This window comes from Halichoerus grypus, chromosome 9 (assembly GCF_964656455.1).
Source record: "Halichoerus grypus chromosome 9, mHalGry1.hap1.1, whole genome shotgun sequence".
Taxonomy (NCBI): Eukaryota; Metazoa; Chordata; class Mammalia; order Carnivora; family Phocidae; genus Halichoerus; species Halichoerus grypus.
In genome coordinates this window covers 81,612,513-81,633,077 of record NC_135720.1, presented here as the reverse complement: position 1 = coordinate 81,633,077, position 20,565 = coordinate 81,612,513, and the positions used below count along the sequence as shown (strand labels likewise).

General features: G+C 39.2%; 1 protein-coding gene across 2 annotated transcripts in view; it reads left to right on the top strand.

Moving 5' to 3' along the window:
• Positions 1-20,296, top strand: part of CD109 (CD109 molecule) — a 134,083-nt gene extending 113,787 nt beyond the window's left edge. For both annotated transcript variants that reach the window (XM_078055088.1, XM_078055087.1), the window contains 4 exons: positions 522-664; positions 11,490-11,637; positions 13,540-13,642; positions 15,662-20,296. In XM_078055088.1, coding sequence (XP_077911214.1) covers positions 522-664; positions 11,490-11,637; positions 13,540-13,642; positions 15,662-15,837 — 570 coding nt within the window. In that variant the 3' untranslated portion in view covers positions 15,838-20,296. The remainder of the gene's footprint in view (positions 1-521; positions 665-11,489; positions 11,638-13,539; positions 13,643-15,661) is intronic.
• The last annotated feature ends 269 nt before the right edge of the window (positions 20,297-20,565 follow it).

Sequence of the window (20,565 nt, the reverse complement as noted above, 5' to 3'; positions counted from 1 at the left end):
AGTATTGTACAACCAAAAAAAATGCTGAGCAATTAAACAGGTTTCTGTTCAACTAGGGCTCTTAAATGTTTTAGTTTTGATTTAGCTAACTGAGTTTCTAAGGTTCCATTTTGTGAAAAATGACACCAGTTGGGCAGCAGAGCTTAGAAATTAGTGGATGGTCTCAAGAAAGAAATAGGCAGTAGTTTCACTTTTTCCCTAAAGGGAATGTTTTACATTCTTTGGAAAAAAAAAAAAAAACCTATGAATATCATGAAGGTCTATACCTGTTCTGGAGTATTACCTAACAATTTTCTGAATTTTAAAAATCATTGCTTATAAACTTTTATAATATTTGTAAATAATGATACTTTGTTAGCTAGTAAAACTAGTTTTTTTTCTTTTGGTCAAAGATTACAAATCTAGTTGCATTTATCCCGAAGAGAATCTTTACCTAATATTTAGAATATGTAATGATGGCAATTTATTGCTAATAATTGATGACTAGCTTATTATTTATGCTAATTTATTATTTGTTGCAGTTTAATGTGATTTATAATGTGAAAGATTTGGGTTCCCCAAGAAGACGAAGATCTATTCAAGACCAAGAAGCTTTTGATTTAGACGTTGCTGTAAAAGACAATAAAGATGATACCAATCACTTGAATTTGAATGTGTGCACAAGGTTGGTATTGCTTTAAGTCCTTTCTCTCTCTTTTTTTTTTTTAATTTTTTTATTGTTATGTTAATCCCCATACATTACATCATTAGTTTTAGATACAGTGTTCCAAGATTCATTGTTTGTGCATAACACCCAGTGCTCCATGCAGAACGTGCCCTCCTCAATACCCATCACCAGGCTAACCCATCCTCCCAACCCCCTCCCCTCTAGAACCCTCAGTTTGTTTTTCAGAGTCCATTGTCTCTCATGGTTCTTCTCCCCCTCCGATTTCCCCCCCTTCATTCTTCCCCTCCTGCTACATTCTTCTTCTTCTTTTTTTCTTTCTTAACATATATTGCATTATTTGTTTCAGAGGTACAGATCTGAGATTCAACAGTCTTGCACAATTCACAGCGCTTACCAGAACACATACCCTCCCCAGTGTCCATCACCCAGTCACCCCATCCCTCCCACCCCACCCCCCACTCCAGCAACCCTCAGTTTGTTTCCTGAGATTAAGAATTCCTCATATCACTGAGGTCATATGATACATGTCTTTCTCTGTTTGACTTATTTCGCTCAGCATAATACCCTCCAGTTCCATCCACGTCGTTGCAAATGGCAAGATCTTATTCCTTTTGATGGCTGCATAATATTCCATTGTATATATATACCACATCTTCTTTATCCATTCATCTGTCGATGGACATCTTGGCTCTTTCCACAGTTTGGCTATTGTGGACATTGCTGCTATAAACATCGGGGTGCACGTAGCCTTTCAGGTCCCTACTTTTGTATCTTTGGGGTAAATACCCAGGAGTGCAATTGCTGGCTCATATCGTAGCTCTATTTTCAACTTTTTGAGGAACCTCCATACTGTTTTCCAGAGTGGCTGCACCAGCTTGCATTCCCACCAACAGTGTAGGAGGGTTCCCCTTTCTCCGCATCCCCGCCAACATCTGTCATTTCCTGACTTGTTAATTTTAGCCATTCTGACTGGTGTGAGGTGGTATCTCATTGAGGTTTTGATTTGGATTTCCCTGATGCCGAGCGATATTGAACACTTTTTCATGTGTCTGTTGGCCATTTGGATGTCTTCTTTGGAAAAATGTCTGTTCATGTCTTCTGCCCATTTCTTGATTGGATTCTTTGTTCTTTTGGTGTTGAGTTTGATGAGTTCTTTATAGATTTTGGATACTAGCCCTTTATCTGATATGTCATTTGCAAATATCTTCTCCCATTCTGTCAGTTGTCTTTTGGTTTTGTTGACTGTTTCCTTTGCTTTGCAAAAGCTTTTTATCTTGATGAAGTCCCAATAGTTCATTTTTGCCCTTGCTTCCCTTGCCTTTGGCGATGTTTCTAGGAAGAAGTTGCTGTGGCTGAGGTCGAAGAGGTTGCTGCCTGTGTTCTCCTTTAGGATTTTGATGGACTCCTGTCTCACATTGAGGTCTTTCAACCATTTGGAGTCTATTTTTGTGTGTGGTGTAAGGAAATGGTCCAGTTTCATTCTTCTGCATGTGGCTGTCCAATTTTCCCAACACCATTTGTTGAAGAGACTGTCTTTTTTCCATTGGACATTCTTTCCTGCTTTGTCAAAGATTAGTTGACCATATAGTTGAGGGTCCATTTCTGGGCTCTCGATTCTGTTCCATTGATCTATGTGTCTGTTTTTGTGCCAGTACCATACTGTCTTGCTGATGACAGCTTTGTAGTAGAGCTGGAAGTCTGGAATTGTGATGCCGCCAGCTTTGCTTTTCTTTTTCAACATTCCTCTGGCTATGCGGGGTCTTTTCTGGTTCCATACAAATTTTAGGATTATTTGTTCCATTTCTTTGAAGAAAGTGGATGGTATTTTGATGGGGATTGCATTGAATGTGTAGATTGCTCTAGGTAGGATTGACATCTTCACAATATTTGTTCTTCCAATCCATGAGCATGGAACGTTTTTCCATTTCTTTGTGTCTTCCTCAATTTCTTTCATGAGTATTTTATAGTTTTCTGAGTACAGATTCTTTGCCTCTTTGGTTAGATTTATTCCTAGGTATCTTATGGTTTTGGGTGCAATTGTAAATGGGATCGACTCCTTAATTTCTCTTTCTTCTGACTTGTTGTTGGTGTATAGGAATGCCACTGACTTCTGTGCATTGATTTTATATCCTGCCACTTTACTGAATTCCTGTATGAGTTCTAGCAGTTTTGGGGTGGAGTCTTTGGGATTTTCCACATAAAGTATCATATCATCTGCAAAGAGTGAGAGTTTGACTTCTTCTTTGCCAATTTGGATGCCTTTGATTTCTTTTTGTTGTCTGATTGCTGTGGCTAGGACTTCCAATACTATGTTGAATAGCAGTGGTGATAGTGGACATCCCTGCCGCGTTCCTGACCTTAGGGGGAAAGCTCTCAGTTTTTCCCCATTGAGAATGATATTCGCTGTAGGTTTTTCATAGATGTCTTTTATGATATTGAGGTATGTACCCTCTATCCCTATACTCTGAAGAGTTTTGATCAAGAAAGGATGCTGTACTTTGTCAAATGCTTTTTCTGCATCTATTGAGAGGATCATATGATTCTTGTTCTTTCTTTTGTTAATGTATTGTATCACGTTGATTGATTTGCGGATGTTGAACCAACCTTGCAGCCCAGGGATAAATCCGACTTGGTCGTGGTGAATAATCCTTTTAATGTACTGTTGGATCCTATTGGCTAGTATTTTGGTGAGAATTTTTGCATCCATGTTCATCAGGGATATTGGTCTGTAATTCTCCTTTTTGATGGGGTCTTTGTCTGGTTTTGGGATCAAGGTAATGCTGGCCTCATAAAATGAGTTTGGAAGTTTTCCTTCCATTTCTATTTTTTGGAACAGTTTCAGAAGGATAGGTATTAATTCTTCTTGAAATGTTTGGTAGAATTCCCCTGGGAAGCCATCTGGCCCTGGGCTTTTGTGTTTTGGGAGATTTTTGATGACTGCTTCTATTTCCTTAGTGGTTATAGGTCTGTTCAGGTTTTCTATTTCTTCCTGGTTCAGTTTTGGTAGTTGATACATCTCTAGGAATGCATGCATTACTTCCAGGTTATCTAATTTGCTGGCATAGAGTTGCTCATAATATGTTCTTATAATTGTTTGTATTTCTTTGGTGTTGGTTGTGATTTCTCCTCTTTCATTCATGATTTTGTTGATTTGGGTCATTTCTCTTTTCTTTTTGATAAGTCTGGCCAGGGGCTTATCAATCTTGTTAATTCTTTCAAAGAACCAGCTCCTAGTTTCGTTGATCTGTTCTACTGTTCTTTTGGTTTCTATTTCATTGATTTCTGCTCTGATCTTTATTATTTCTCTTCTCCTGCTGGGTTTAGGCTTTATTTGCTGTTCTTTCTCCAGCTCCTTTAGGTGTAGGGTTAGGTTGTGTACTTGAGACCTTTCTTGTTTCTTGAGAAAGGCTTGTATTGCTATATACTTTCCTCTTAGGACTGCCTTTGCTGTATCCCAAAGATTTTGAATAGTTGTGTTTTCATTTTCATTGGTTTCCATGAATTTTTTTAATTCTTCTTTAATTTCCTGGTTGACCCATTCATTCTTCAGTAGGATGCTCTTTAGCCTCCATGTATTTGAGTTCTTTCCGACTTTCCTCTTGTGATTGAGTTCTAGTTTCAAAGCATTGTGGTCTGAAAATATGCAGGGGATGATCCCAATCTTCTGGTACCGGTTGAGACCTGATTTATGACCTAGGATGTGATCGATTCTGGAGAATGTTCCATGGGCACTAGAGAAGAATGTGTATTCCGTTGCTTTGGGATGGAATGTTCTGAATATGTCTGTGAAGTCCATTTGGTCCAGTGTGTCATTTAAAGTCTTTATTTCCTTGTTGATCTTTTGCTTAGACGATCTGTCCATTTCAGTGAGGGGGGTGTTAAAGTCCCCCACTATTATTGTATTGTTGTCGATGTGTTTCTTTGCTTTTGTTATTAATTGCCTTATATAATTGGCTGCTCCCATGTTAGGGGCATAGATATTTACAATTGTTAGATCTTCTTGTTGGATAGACCCTTTAAGTAGGATATAGTGTCCTTCCTCATCTCTTATTACAGTCTTTGGTTTAAAATCTGATTTGTCTGATATAAGGATTGCCACCCCAGCTTTCTTTTGGTGTCCATTAGCATGGTAAATGGTTTTCCACCCCCTCACTTTCAATCTGGGGGTGTCTTTGGGTCTAAAATGAGTCTCTTGCAGACAGCATATCGATGGGTCTTGTTTTTTAATCCAATCTGATAGCCTGTGTCTTTTGATTGGGGCATTTAGCCCATTTACATTCAGGGTAACTATTGAAAGATAGGAATTCAGTGCCATTGTATTGCCTGTAAAGTGACTGTTACTGTATATTGTTTGTGTTCCTTTCTGGTCTATGTTGCTTTTAGGCTCTCTCTTTGCTTAGAGGACCCCTTTCAATATTTGTTGTAGGGCTGGTTTCGTGTTTGCAAATTCCTTTAGTTTTTGTTTGTCCTGGGAAGCTTTTTATCTCTCCTTCTATTTTCAATGACAGCCTAGCTGGATATAGTATTCTTGGCTGCATATTTTTCTCATTTAGTGCTCTGAATATGTCCTGCCAGTCCTTTCTGGCCTGCCAGGTCTCTGTGGATAAGTCTGTTGCCAATCTAATGTTTCTACCATTGTAGGTTACATATCTCTTCTCCCGAGCTGCTTTCAGGATTTTCTCTTTGTCTCTGAGACTCGTAAGTTTTACTATTAGATGTCGGGGTGTTGACCTATTTTTATTGATTTTGAGAGGGGTTCTCTGTGCTTCCTGGATTTTGATGCCTGTTTCCTTCCCCAAATTAGGGAAGTTCTCTGCTATAATTTGCTCCATTATACCTTCTGCCCCTCTCTCTCTTTCTTCTTCTTCTGGGATCCCAATTATTCTAATGTTGTTTCGTCTTATGGTATCGTTTATCTCTCGAATTCTGCCCTCGTGATCCACTAGTTGTTTATCTCTCTTTTTCTCAGCTTCTTTATTTTCCATCATTTGGTCTTCTATCTCACTGATTCTTTCTTCTGCCTCATTTATCCTAGCAGTTAGCGCCCCCATATTTGATTGCACCTCATTGATAGCCTTTTTGATTTCTACTTGGTTAGATTTTAGTTCTTTTACTTCTCCAGAAAGGGTTTCTCTAATAACTTCCATGTTTTTTTCAAGCCCAGCTAGTATCTTTAAAGTGATGATTCTGAACTCTAGATCTGACATCGTACTAATGTCCGTATTGAGTAGGTCCCTGGCAGTCGGTACTACCTCTTGTTCTTTTTGTTGAGGTGATTTTTTCTGTCTTGTCATTTTGTGCAGAGGAGAATAGATTAATGAGAGAACAAAATGCTAGCAGGGTAACAACGTCCCCAGAAAATATACTCTAAACAAATCAGAAAAGACCTGAAGCAGTGGGAAAAGAAAGGGAAAGAGAGAAAAAAGAAAAGGAAAGAAAAAAAGAAAAAAGAAAAAGATAAAGATAAAAACAAACAAAAGCAGAACAAAACAAAACAAAACAAAAACAGAATGTGATCAAGTATGATCTGGCTGGATTATAGATCAGTGCCACACACTAGATTTTGGGTGTATTTTGGTCTGTTAAAAGAAAGTCCCTCCCAAAATTTTAAAGAAAGAAAAACTTATATATGTACAAAAGTAAGGGTTGATATGATGAAGGGATGGAATATGACTGTAAAGATGGAAATTATAAAAAATTTTAAAAAAGGATTTGATAAGTTGTTTGAAAAAAGAAAGAAGAGGATAAAAAAAAAAAGAAAGAAAGAAAAAAGGGAGAGAATGTGATCAGGCAGGGGAGTAGAAAAAAACCATACACTAGAGATTTAGAGTATATTTTGATCTGTTAGAAGAAACTATCTCAAGATTTTAAAGAGAGAACAACTTATATATATATGCCAAAAATACAGGTAACTGCTATGAAGGGATAGAATATGACTTTAAAAATGAAAAATAAAAATGTTTTTTTTTTTTTAAAAAGGGATTGATAAGATGTTGGTTGAAAAAGGGAAAAAGAAAAATTCAAAAAAAAAGAAAAAAGGAAAAAAGAAAAAAAGACAGTTAAAAAAAATAATTAACTTTGAAAGACTAAAGAATCATGGTTAAAAAGCCATGAATTCTAGGTGCAGTATTCCCCTAGCGCTGGAGTTCTGCCTTTCTCATTGATCGGTAAACTTGGTCTTGGCTGGCTGTTCTCGCTGATCTTCTGGGGGAGGGGCCTGTTGCCGTGGTTCCCAAATGTCTTTGCCCCGCCCTTGCCGGTCTGGGCTAAGTAATCTGCTCGGGTTTGCTCTCCGGAGCTTTTGTTCCCTGCAAGCTTTCCGTACAGCTTTGGAAGCGGAGAGTGAAAATGGCGGCCTCCCAGTCTCCGCCCCGGCGGAGCCGAGAACTCGGGGTCCCGCTCCTCAGTGAGCCCCCAGAGAAAAGCAGTCAGTCACTCCCGTCCCCCGGTCTCCGGCCGCACTCCGTGCTCACCCGGCCTGTGACCGCGCCTTTCTATCTGGCACCCGACCCCGGGTGGAGTCTCCAAACCCAGCAGATCCCCGCGGTGCGCTCCCGCACCTCTCCTCCCGGGGGAAGAAGGTGAGTCTCCCCGGATCTGCCGCTTGTTGGGTCCCTGCTGGAGGAGCAGTGGCCCGACTGTGCCGCGGATCACGGTTTATAGCAACCCCGAGCTGAGAGCCCGCGCCTGGGCTCCGTCTCTCCAGCCGGCTTCCCCGCCCCGATACCTGGGAGCTCTGCCGCACTCAGGCACCCCCGGTCTTTCTGTGACCCTGAGGGTCCTGAGACCACACTGTCCCGCGAGGCTTCCACCCCCCACTTCGCCACCAGAGTGACGTCCCTCCGCGGAGCAGACTTCTAAAAGTTCCGATTTTGTGCTCCGTGGCTCTATCACTTGCCAGAAGCGGCCGACGGAGGCCCCTCCCCCGCCGTCTATCCTCCCGAATATCACCTCGGATTCACTTCTCCGCACGTCCTACCTTCCAGAAAATGGTCGCTTTTCTGTTCAGAGAGTTGTTGCTATTCTTTTCTTCGATCTCCTGTTGAGTTTGTAGGTGTTCAGAATGGTTTGATCCCTATCCAGCTGAATTCCTGAGAGGAGACGAAATCCAGGTCTCCTACTCCTCTGCCATCTTGCTCCGCCCCCCTCCCTTTCTCTCTTTTTTAAAATAGATTTGAAGATAGATTTATTTATTTATTTATTTATTTATTTATGAGTGGTGGTGGGGGGGAGAGAGAGAGAGCACATGTGATGGGGGAGGGGCAGTGGGAGAGGGAGAGAGAGAACCCTAAGCAAGCTCCATGCCCAACTTGGAGCCTGAGGCGGGGCTTGATCTCATCACCCTGAGATCATGACCTGAGCAGAAATCAAGAGTCAGACGCTTAACCGACTGAGCAACCCAGGTGCCCCAGATTTGGAAATTTATATATATGTAGTTATCCAACTATATCAATATAAGGAGTTACAGGGGTGCCTGGGTGGCTCAGTTGGTTAAGCATCTGCCTTCGGCTCAGGTCATGATCCCAGAGTCCTGAGCCCCGCATCGGGCTCCTTGCTCAGCGGGAGCTTCTCCCTCTCCCTCTGCCCCTGCTGCTTCCCCTACTTGTGCTCTCTCTCTCTGTCAAATAAATAAATAAAATCTTTAAAAAAATATATAAGGAGTTACATTTAACAAAGATTTCAGTTATTTAATACACTTCAGATTACAAACTAGAAATACTGCTTAATTAAAGTATTTCTCAATGTGTTCAAAATTATTTACAAGTTTTTCTTGTATTTATCGTAACTTTGAATAGAAAAATTTAATAAAATGTAGGTCTTAATTTATGAAAACTTTAAATTAACCAATCATGTTTAACACTCTAAAATTCGTTATTCCTTGATTAGTAATTTTCTGTTAAATAATTATTCCAGGTTTATATTTAACCTTTAGTGTTATGCTTTTAACTTCATAGAACTTCATAAGAAGTTCATAAGACTTCATAAGAACGTGCAAGTTTAGTGAAGAGAATAGTGTTTTTAGACACAGTGAAAATATTTCAGTTTAGAAGGTCTTCACCTTGGATAAATAGGCACTTTTAGCTTCTGGGAGTACTTAATAAGGTGATTCTTAAATTCAGTCTGTATCCAAAGCGTCTGAGGATCTTGTTAAGTCAAAAGGAAAAGGGGTTCCGACTCAGACCTGCTGACTTAACAGATTCAGAGTCTGTGAAGCTGCCTTCTTCAGCTTTCTTGGTTTTCTAATGCACATACAGGTTTGAGAGCAAATCCTTTAGAAGGTTCTTGAACCAGGAGACTTTACAGTTTCTTCCTTGTCAGTCTATCCTCTTACCTCTGCATGATTTGCTGTGAAGTTGGGAGTTACTGTGAAGGTGCACTAATACTGAGGAGCTGCTGTCTGTTCTTTTTAAATACCCCCTAGTGTTCTGGTTGAACTGGGCTTGTTGTTGGGCTGGAAGTCACTGACATGGTCCTGAGCTGCCAGATGCTCCTCAGGGTCATCACTGGGTGTTTCTCCAGGTGGCCAACCTTTTTAGCCATCGCTTGAATCCAATCTCCTCCATTACTGTTACCGTCTGTACTATCTTTGGGCCTTCATGTTCATGATTTTGATATAAAATGTCACCTGTGTTTGTCCCATTCGTTCCCTTCGTGGGCATTTTGGACCCACAGCAGGGGAATAGCAGGATTCCTTCAGTGGCTTCCTTTTTAGCTGAGAAGAAAGTAGGACTCCCACTCTTCTTTATGAAGCTTATAATTGGGTTCTTTTCTAAAATAACAGCATCAAGTTATTATTATTGCAAGTAATAATAAGCTACATTTATCACAAACTTATATGCCGGGCACTTTCACATGCATCTCATTTAATCGTTACAATAACTCTATAAAGTAGGTGGTATTATTATCCCTGCTTTTGTCATTCTCTCATTCATTCATTCAGTAAATATCAGTTGAGTCTCCATTATGTGCCAAGCCACAGTGTCAGATGTTGGAATATAACGGTGATCTAAAAAAGATACAGGCCCTGTCTTCATGGAACTTACTGTTTGGAGGGGAGACAGAGAGAAATTAATAAAAATAAGTCTTCTAAATAAGTCTAAAATTCTAGTTTTGAAATCGGCAAAGAAGAAAAGTCTTTGGAGCTATGAGAGGGATTTTACCTCTTAGGGAGGTCAATTGAAGAAACAGATGAGGAAAATTAGGTGAAACCAGGATTCAGATCGGGATGGGGTATTATTACTTACAAGGGCTCATGAAAGGATGTGGGATTCCAAATCTTAACCTGTCATCAGGAATCAGATGGGTGGTAGACTTTGATAGATAGAGGATATATACCTTTTTTTCTCTTCTTTGGGGAGAAACTAGAGAAGGGAAGTGTTTTCATGTGAGAGTAGCGGTTAGTAAAAAGGACTTGGATGCTGCTACTAGTCTTCTGAGAAAAATCTGGTATGAATACAAGTAAAATTTTCAGTGAAATTTTTCAGTGGCACTTAATAAAAAGAAAAAACTGATATTTTAGGTGCTTTATTCCCATCCGTAGGGTCCAAGCCCTTACTCACCTCAGATGAGGTTTTCTGTGTGTGGCGTGGGCATTTAACAAATTCTGCCCTGGGCTGGTAGAAAGACCAGGTCAACCAAGGCACTTTGGATGGTGTCCCAAAAGTCATCATATTGAAGCAGATTGGCTGTTCTTCTCCTCTTTAATGTTTGCCCTGACACAAACACCTCGAGCTGCAATGCACCTATTAGTTTTCAGCAGCATCTCTCTTGGCCGAGTGTATCACTCTGCAGATGGTTTCACTTGTTTGCGATTGCTGAGCCAGATGTCGTCAGCAGTTGGACTGTGTGGCTCTTCAATCAGTCGTGTTTGGCAGCCTTTGGTTTGCCGCTCTCAGAAGCAAGATTCTCTACCAGCCCTTCTTGCTTTTACCGTCTGAAAGGACAACAGGAACTCACGTAACAGTGCTCCGATCCTTTCACGTTGTAGGCAGACTTCTTTCCATAACCACACTGGGCTCTTTCTGCTCCAAACAAAAAGCTCTTGCCACCTATTCATTGTAGAAAACTGTTTATTTTAAAGGAGCTGAAACGCCCTTGGTGCACAGATCCTTTGATGCTCATGTTGTGCACAACAGGGTGCGTGAACAAGGTAGTGTCACAGAATTTTCCAAGGCTTGGGATTCTCGCCAGGTGGCCACAGAAAACACAAAATGTGCTCCAAGTACATTTTGGAGAAAAAGGGAAGGACTCTCCCTACTGGTCTTCTTTTTCTAAAACCAGATGAAGAGAAGATTGCTAAAGACTTGGCGGTGGTCTCCTGCTTAAGTGGTCAAGTTTTCAGTTTCTTTTTCAGTTCCTGGCTTTCAGCTGGAAAGCTCAGGGCTGTCAACTTCTGAGAAAATGAAAAATGCGATTCAGTTTGGAATCACCCCTAGTACACAACGTTGCCCACTGAAAGGGCGTCCAGGTTGTACTTGTTACAAATCTGTGGGCACAAGGCTGACACATTGCAGGCGTTTCATGTCAAGTGAATGCGTTGTTAAATCATTATTCCTCATATGGTCGAAAATTATAAGAATTTCATACCTGTAAGGAAAGGATTACCCGTTTTGTAATAATTTCCTATGAGATTGTTTACTTCAACTAAGTGGTATTTGGAATAACACTTGACAGTTTTAATTTTCATGTGAAGAGAGTTTGCCTTCACATGAAGAGAGTTCATGTGAAGAGAGTAGGTAGGTAGGCAAACTCTCTTCACATGAAAATTAAAACTGTTTTCCTAAAGGGTGTTCTTCCTTCCATCCTTTCCTCTTTGCTGTAGGTTTTTGGGCCCGGCTAGAAGCGGCATGGCCCTTATGGAAGTGAACCTCCTCAGTGGTTTCACCTTGCCTTCCGATGCAATTCCTCTGAGCGAGACTGTGAGGAAAGTAGAACATGATCATGGAAAAGTCAACTTATATTTAGATTCTGTAAGTTGTAAGACGTAAGTTTCACGTAGGTGACTGGTGACAAAATGCCATTAATTGTCTTGGAAAGTCTGCCTTACTCTGGGCCTATTTACTTTGTCTTTATTTCAGCTTTTTGTGTCCCCGAATGACCCTAACAGGGCAACCTTATGTTTATCCCCACTAAAAAGACATCACTGTAAAATCAACTTAAAGAGAATACTGTTAATGATGAGCCTGATGAAAGTCTTGATAACTAAATCAGTATTTCATGCCAGATGTATAAACTATGTAGAAACTGTAACATTGTAATTTCAGAAATTTGGTCCAGGTCTCAGTTTGAGAACTGCTCTGCCTCAGGGAATTGCTAAAATTATCTTTTTTTTTTTTTAATTTATTTGTTTGAGAGAGAGAGAGCACAGGCAGGGGGAGCTGCAGGCAGAGGGAGAAGCAGGTTCCCCACTGAGCAGGGAGCCCGACGCGGGGCTCGATTCCAGGACCCTGAGATCATGACCTGAGCCGAAGGCAGATGCTTAACCGACTGAGCCACCCAGGCATCCCTAAAATTATCTCTTTAAATGCTGATGATAAAAGCTTTAATTACAAGTTTTAAAATGCTTTCATGGAGTTTTTAATAAATCCCAAAGGGGTTAATATTTCTCCAATGAATATATTAGGTGCTTAAATCATAGAAGAATATTCTCAGAGGTTTGATTATTATATAATTTTCATATAATCTTCTCATTGTTTTATGAAAATTACTGATCCAAGAATAAAGTGCATAAAATATGTGAGAGAAACGTAAGTGAAGAATTCGACTGTACTTGTTATGTCCCAAAACTGCTGGCATATAATTTATTCTTTTTTTCTAACATCTATATGAAACTCTTAGATTGAATCGAATTGAGTTCTAAGTGTTCTTAGGATTTCATATTATGTTGAGGGAATTCCCTACGTTTCTTATTCTAGTTTTGCCAAGTATGAATCAGAAATATATTGCCTTAGCAATATATATATATACTTTAAGAAAACTAGTTCCTGGATGTTCTCATTTGTTTTAGGACTTTAAAAACCACTCTGGCCAAAACCCTGTTAAAACTCATCCAAAGTCTGTAGCTTCTTTTTCAGTTCAAGAGTTTTCATATATGACATACCGCTTGAATACCATGGGCTTGATTTGGAACATGAAAAACAAGTTTAAGGTTTTTATTTAATAATGCAATTGGTTTTTGGAGTTTGTCCTGTATCTATGATGTACATTTATTTATTTATTTATTTATGTGATGTACTTGTTAATGGTTATCTAAATTCAAGTGTTCAGTATGTTCTGACTGATTAATTTGACTTTTCATTTACTACTATTGGCAAGTAATGGAATATTTGAAGGAATTTATCAATTTCAGATTCCTTTAACAATATTGGTTGCCACATTGGCCCCTCCTGGAGGCAAGGAGCTGGCCTTTTGTACCCCAAATCAGTTTTTGGTTGGGGGTGCAACCCCCACCTGGGGTTACCTCACTTACCAGGTGAGGTTGCTCCCGTGAGCTTTGAGTTCTTCAAAGAAGGGGGCTGTCGTGAGCTATCAGCAGCAACTGAGGTGGGCACCTGTGTGAGATGGGGACTGAGTGAAGCACCAGGGCTCAGCAACATGCATCCTTGGACTTGCTGCTTGCTTAACCCCTCTGATTCTCAGTATTGCTTTTGGTAAAATGGACGCGAGAACAATATCTTTCTTGTAAGAATTGTTTTACCTGTTAAATGAGATAATTTATATAAAGTGCTTACCATAACACGGGGCATGTAGAAGTGCTCCCTAAATATTAGTTTCTATCTGTTTTCTAAAATGATAAGAAAAAGAAACGTCTTTTGCTTTATCGTGAACACATTGTCTGTCACCCACCTTAGGAGTTTTTTGTATTTTTCAAGGTAAACGAAACCCAGATTTGTGTGGATATTCCTGCTGTGAGAAACTTTAAAGTTTCCAACACACAAGATGCTTTGGTGTCCATCATGGATTACTATGAACCAAGTAAGTGTGTTCTAGAGTTTCTAACACTTTAGAAGTTAAGCCAAGCCTTCATTCATTTTATTCATTCATTCATTTATTTGCAGTGGCCACCTGTCTTGTGTGTGGGGAGGGTTGTTGGGGAGAGTGTAGGAAGTGGGGTGTAGGAGGTGAGCTTTCCACTTAAATGAAGACAATAATTTTAAAAAGTCCCGTGATAGCATTGAGCAGATGAATACAAAAAAGTGATGTTTTTCCTAATAATTTTAGGTTTTTCCTCATGTTTTAGGTTTTTAATTCACAATTACAAAATTTACAAAGAAAAACTGACATAACTGTGAGTCTCGTTACGTGTAGTATCCAAGGTTTTGCTTCTGTTCCCACCATCCCTTCCATCTGTTTTGTTTTAAAATGGGATTTCTTCAGGAGAGAACATGAGGCTCATTTGCAGTGTAAAAGACTGGGATGGGTTTAGTGGAGTCTGTTATCTTGCAAAATTTATACATTATAGCAGTTTTTTTGTTTAGCAGATCAAGAAAAATATAGTCTGTTTGGAAAATAACTTGAGCTTCTTTGATTTTACTTGTCACTTCTTACTTGATAAAATATTAAAAATTTAGGATGTGAAAGCAGAGATCTGGTTTGTAGATCACCCAAGTTAGTTAGGACTACTCTACACTCGGTCACAGAGTGACGTTCTGTGAGTGTATGATCTCCATAATTGTAATAAGTCTTATTCTGAGTGCATACTCCTGATGGCTCAGAATCATCAGAATGCATGAGAATCGTTAACGTTTTGATGTGTTCGGGAGTTGGAGATAATTACACTCTAAAGTAAAATGAACTCGGTCATGTTGTCAGTAGTGTTCAATAGAGTATCATTGAAGATGAAGGTTAAGAACACCAGTTCTTTCTCCTTCTGAGTCAACAAGCCAGTTCCTCTCATCTGCGTCCTGGTGGAATTGGGGAAGAGCATTTGCCGAGGTTCTTGTGGGAGGTTTGGGGGAAACACTGAGGGTGGCCCTTCTTTTCTGTGGAAGGACGGGATACATGGTGGAGACTCAATGGTAGCGCCCAGTTATCCAACTTTGGAATTGAAACTAGTTGTGAAATTCTCCAATTGATGTTTTTTCAGCAAATGGAGAATATTTTAAACATTCAAGAAACAAAGATTAAGTCTATGTACATTTTTTTGTGGCAAGCAACTTATTTAGGAGGGGGACATTTTCAAATGAAAATACGGGAAAGGTCAGAAATAATAAAAACCTTACCAACCCGGTTTTGAAGATCCTAAGATTAAAGAATATATAATAATAAACAATATTTAAAAATAAAATGAAGTTAAAAAGTCATGAAGAAATTTGAAAATAGAACGTGTTTTTAAAAATTGTAAAAATAAAAATCTTTTATGTTGTATGGTAGGTTTACTATAGTGCTGTAGGTACTTTATATAGTTTTTAAAAAATACTGGCTTATGCTATAAAATTTGCCCCAAAATATTAGCTTATACAGTAAAATTAGATGCTGTATGCTCAACATTTTAAAACATTGAGACACATTACAAAGGCAAGCTTCTCTTTGTGTTTTTGTAGTTTTTAATCAAGCCCACAGTAAATCTCTTTTCAGGAGTTCTAATGAGCTTTGCTTGAATGCATAGAAAATGATACTCGAAAATAAACTGTCAAGGAGTTTAAACAAGCCTCAATTTCAAGTCTTTCCTGTTCCAGGAAGAGAGTCGAGTGTGCTTGGGGTTGCAGTGTGCAGCTGTGGTCTGCTCCCCGCTCCCTGCTCCCCCCTCCTTGGGGTTGCAGCGATGGCCAGCTGCGGGCGGGGGCCACAGTGCGGGGAAGGCGTTGTTCTTCTCTTGGATTTGGTTAGCCGCGTGGGCCCCTCCTGAGCATTTCAGTTGTTTCTTGTAAAGAAAAATAAAACTATGTGAAGAATGGAAAGCTCTGAGACATGTACTGAAGTGGTCTTAAGGTTTGGCAGAGTAAATGTTTCTCAACAAGGGATCCGTGTAAACTGATGTCTGCCTCTGCACAGGGAGACAAGCGGTGAGGAGTTACAACTCGGAAGTGAAGCTGTCCTCTTGCGACCTCTGTGGGGACGTCCGCGGATGTGGGCCTTGCGAGAGAGGAGCTACAGCTTCCCTTTACCCTGCTCCAGTCACTGTGGGGCTCGGTGTCACGCTGCTGTTCCCTTTGCAGGGTTGGCTGTGATTCCTTTTTTCAGGACTCCATGTAACATCGACATTTCCAGAAGTCACACGTCTTGTTTTCATGCTCAAGTATCACTTCTATTTTTGAAAACTGATTTTTTTTCTTTTTATGGGGTTGTGGGGGATGGTGCACAAACAGGTCCTAGGACGTACGGGTGCACGGATGTCTTCACCTGACTTCTGTGGAGAACAGAAAATCAGAGTTTTGCAGTTGTGCGTCTTTATTCTCCCCCTCTTAAAAATCGTTCAGGAGTGTTTCATGAAGGCGTTGTTTTCCCCAGAATAAATGTGTTATTTTAGATTATTCTTTTTATTTTCTAGAAGAAATGAACCTAGGTTCTGAAGCATTACTATACACCAGTGTTGGCTTTAGCATTAAAGACAGATGTTTGGGAACTGGGAGAAAGCAACCAGAAGGAGGAGCTTGCTCTGTTCCCTTCCCCCATCCACCCACCCCTGCCCTCTGCCCCGCCTCACCCCCAGTGGTCTCAGTATATCCTTCTTAATTGGATAGCACTTCTTCCTTTTTAGTCGGGGTGAATTTTTTTTTTTTTTTTTAAGTGAAGTGGTGTTTTTTTTTCACTCCAATTATAATCTCATCCCCCAACCTTTACCCTTCCTGCTTTTCTTCTGGAGAGAAGGAGAGAGGGAATGTGTGATTCAGAGCTTGAGGAGTGTACAGAAAACTGCCCTAAGGAGGAGTCCTGGGTGCACTGCCCTCCCTCTCACTTCCTCAGCCCCACACATTGGCTCTGGTTCAGGGATGCGAGTCAGAGGGCATGGCAGTATGTGCCTTGGGTGATTTAGACTAGAAGATCCTAGGCCAGAAGATGCAGCTTTTTGGTAACGGGGGACGATTAACCAGGGCACAACAAGATCCTGTCGAAGACGTGGCAGGCTGACCTCCCTGTGGTCTGGGAAAGAAGCTGGGGCTTGACAGGGACCGAGAGAGGTAAACATGACTGCTGACCTCAAGTATGGTAGGGGGTTGCCCGGGGTCCTGTAGAAGCTTTCCTAGACTCAGGTGTCTGAGTGCAGAGAGCCAGCTGTCTGGTGACATCTAATGCTTGTGTGAATCTTTAAGATATCTGAACTTTGAGCACCTGGATAAATGGTTACCCTGTATTCTGAAGGGTAATATTCATTTATCTGGGTGAAAATTTTAAGAAAATTTTAAAGAAAAATTCCTTTCCTTCCACCTCCCTCCTTTTCCTCCTTTCTGTCTTCTTTCTTTCTTTCTTTCCTTCCTTCTTCCTTTCTTCTTTTCCTTCTAAATACATTGAAATATTTTAGATATATCAAAAATAAACTAAAGATCTCCTACTAAATCTAGAGATGGTTTAATTTTGCTCCTTAATTCCATTGCACTTCTCTCAAGTGAACATGGAAAAAATAATTCCCATGAGCTCCAAAAAGTCTGCATTACAGTATTTAAACTGTTTAAAAAAATAAATCCATCAAAAATAAAGGATGCAAATAATATCTTTTAAAGTTAAATTTTAAGACTTTTTTTTTCTTATCTTAGTGAATTTTAAGAAATTATAGTGGAGTGGGTGTTCATATATTGCTTTTGGATATTTTGAATACCAAGGGAGGAGTTACCAACATTCGGTGTTTTAAGCTTGAAACCTAGATGTAGAAAATAGATCCTCAGAGAGTGGTATGGAGAGGGAGAAGTTAAATATCAAATAAATAATCTTTTTTATTTACTTTTAAGCGGGTATAAGTTTGTAGTTCTGTTACACCTTTGAAACAGTCTGATCGAAAAATAGCATTTGTTACGTTTGGGCCTTCAGGTATGGTATTTTCGGCCTTTATATCCTAGGACTTCTTTCTAGGAAAATATTTTCTGGTGAAGTTGGGGGAGGGTGTTGGCAAAGGGTGTCCTCCTCGCCTGCCTCGCCCAGGGAACCTTATACCGACCATTGGTACCTTATATTCTTCAGTAAATAATTTATATACTGAACTGCTAGTGGAGTATATTGGGAAACACTAGAATGGAAAGGTCAGTGGAAGATAGCTTGTATCTTTCTTAGGCCATATTTCCTCATTTAAAAACTAGAACTCTAATACATTTTTGTGAAGTCCTTTAGGTTTTCAGATTAACAAGTCATCTTGTAACTCTTCTTGTAATGCATCTCTTTTTATTATAAATTTCTTAAAAGTGGAGGAGGAGGAGGTGGAGGAGGAGGAGAAAGTCAGTCGGCTATGCTTCATGGGGCATGGGCTGTGGGGATGCCTTGTCTTCGTCCTCCTGAATATCCTTCATATCTTTCTTGGAGAACTGGCTTTGTTACCAGCAGTGGGGTTGCATTAAAAGTGATTAAAAAGCCACAGGCAGAAGGGAAAAGGAAGACATGTAGTAGTAATAATAGTATAGACTATTTTCTTTTCTGCATATGCTATGAATAATAGTATTAAAAAACCTCATTTTACCTTTAAGTTTGCTAATGCTGAGATTCTTCCATTAGAATGCTGTCCATTTCATTTCCTGAGATGAACTAATTTGAAATCTACCCTTTTCTTTCACCGAGTGGGAACCTTATTAAGACACCAGCGTCTACCACTTGCAGTTTTGACTGGCCAGTGGTTCCAGAGACTGAATCACTAGTAGCCAAACAATTCAAAGACAGAACAACACTTTTATATTTGGTTTCCCTACATTCAGTTAGAATTCTAAAAAAGATATGAAGGCAACTAACGATTTGTTTGCTGTATCTATGAGTTCAGAAAAAAACATGCCCGGTGAACGAAATGCTTTTTTTTTAATTGTATTACTCTATTGTACTTTATGTTTTTCAAAACACTGTAACAGTAGTATCTTTGGTTTAGTATTTTGGGTATAGTATAATCTGAGGAGTGTTGTGCTAATATGAAATCCAGATATACATCTATTACCTAACAACTTGTTACTTTAAATATGCAATATCATATTCTACACATGGGGATTTTCAGAATTGTAGATAGCATAGTTCTCCCTGCTCCCATCCTTTTGAGCCTGGGTATAGTTATTTTTTTAAAAACTTATTATTTAGCCCTAATTTCTCTTTATGTAAAATATAGTTATAAATAGTCTGGCAATATAATACCAATATCTTTGATATAATTCAATTATTTAATTCAACATTTCTGGCTGTCTGATGACATTTAAAGAAAATTGGAGCTATCATTTTTCTTTGTCATTTTTAGAACAAGGTAGTTTATTAACCTGCTGGCCTATCATCTGGAGTTTTTTGTAACAGCCTTACTCTTTGTTCATTTGCTCTATTGAAGTTTAGTACTGATTTCTGTAGAAATACGTTGTACATACCTACTTGACAAGGTTTCTTAAGGTGAAGACAGTACTTATTCGAGTTTGCCGAGTGGCAAACCATGGGTCCAGATGCCATTATAGATTCTTGGGGGCATCATTTTCTTGCACAGTAGAAGTCTGAGACACTTATAGTAAGTGAACTTGCTCTTGGGTTAACTTGAGAACCTATTCTACTCTTGGTAGAGGCTTCTGTTAGACAGAAGAGTATATTCCTCATTTTCCTTTGTTTTCAGACTCCAATAAAGCATAGCACTTTTAAGAACTTAAAAATTTCATATCATCTATCAAATGATATTTATGTTAATAGGAAATATCTTAAGTTACATTGGGAGTAATCTGAGGTGCAATTATTTTTATCACTACTTTGAATAGAGGACTGTTATCCTACTTTCTTCCAGAAACTAAGCAATAAATATACATTTTTAATGAAGTATGCATTAGTGAGAGTAGGCTTGTTTCAAAACTATTTCTAGCCAGTGTATTTTCGTCTGCCTCATCAAAACACAGTGCCACATTGTATCATTCCATAAAATGTCATTTTCATTTCAGTTATTGTCACCCAGGAAAATAGATAGTTTGTAGATGATTTCTGAGCTTTTCACTTCAAAGGACACTTACACATTGGTATGTGCATATCTCTGTAATAAGGATGAATGAGATTGATAGACGTGTGGCTTCATATTTAAGAATAATTTTATCTCATGTTGTCATGAGGCTACGATTTACCACTCTTCTGCCCAGTGCATTGAATTCGTGGTAGAGGGTAGTGACATGTTCCATTTGTAGATCTTTACGATTTATCTTTGATAGCTTCAGTAGAATGTGGCTCTATTTTGGTCCTTCCTAGCTTTCCGTTTTGGATTTTAGTAGGGTACAGCTGATTTGGTAGAGTCAGTTTATTTTCTACACAGGAAGCTTTATAAAATTTTATTCATGAATCCCCTATTTTAAGAATCTCTTTTGCATATGAGAAGAATACTGTTGAAATAAAGTATTATTTTCCCCCAGATTAAAGCATTATATGTTGATCAAAGTGATTCTGAAAGTTTAAATTTTAAATGTTAGAATGTTATGTTATTGTTAATTGTATTCTGTTATATATTCAGTAGGAAATCCTGGTTCATCAATAAAAATTAAAATTCCCGTCTATTATTATCCGTGTTCTTTTTATTTTAGTTTCAGTGACATCTATAGCACATCCCCTTTACCTACACGTATTTAATTGTGAGAAACGGGATTGTTGGAGAGTGGGTTTATTGTGTTACAGGAGTTTGACATGAGTGAGGTGGAAGGAACAACTACCAACCTGCTTCACCTCCCTCCTTATGCTTTGCTTTTTGGGTTGGAGTGGGGTCTGTGGAGAGGTAAGTGATGTACCAATAAAAAATGGAGGTGAGGACTCACTCACTCAACTTG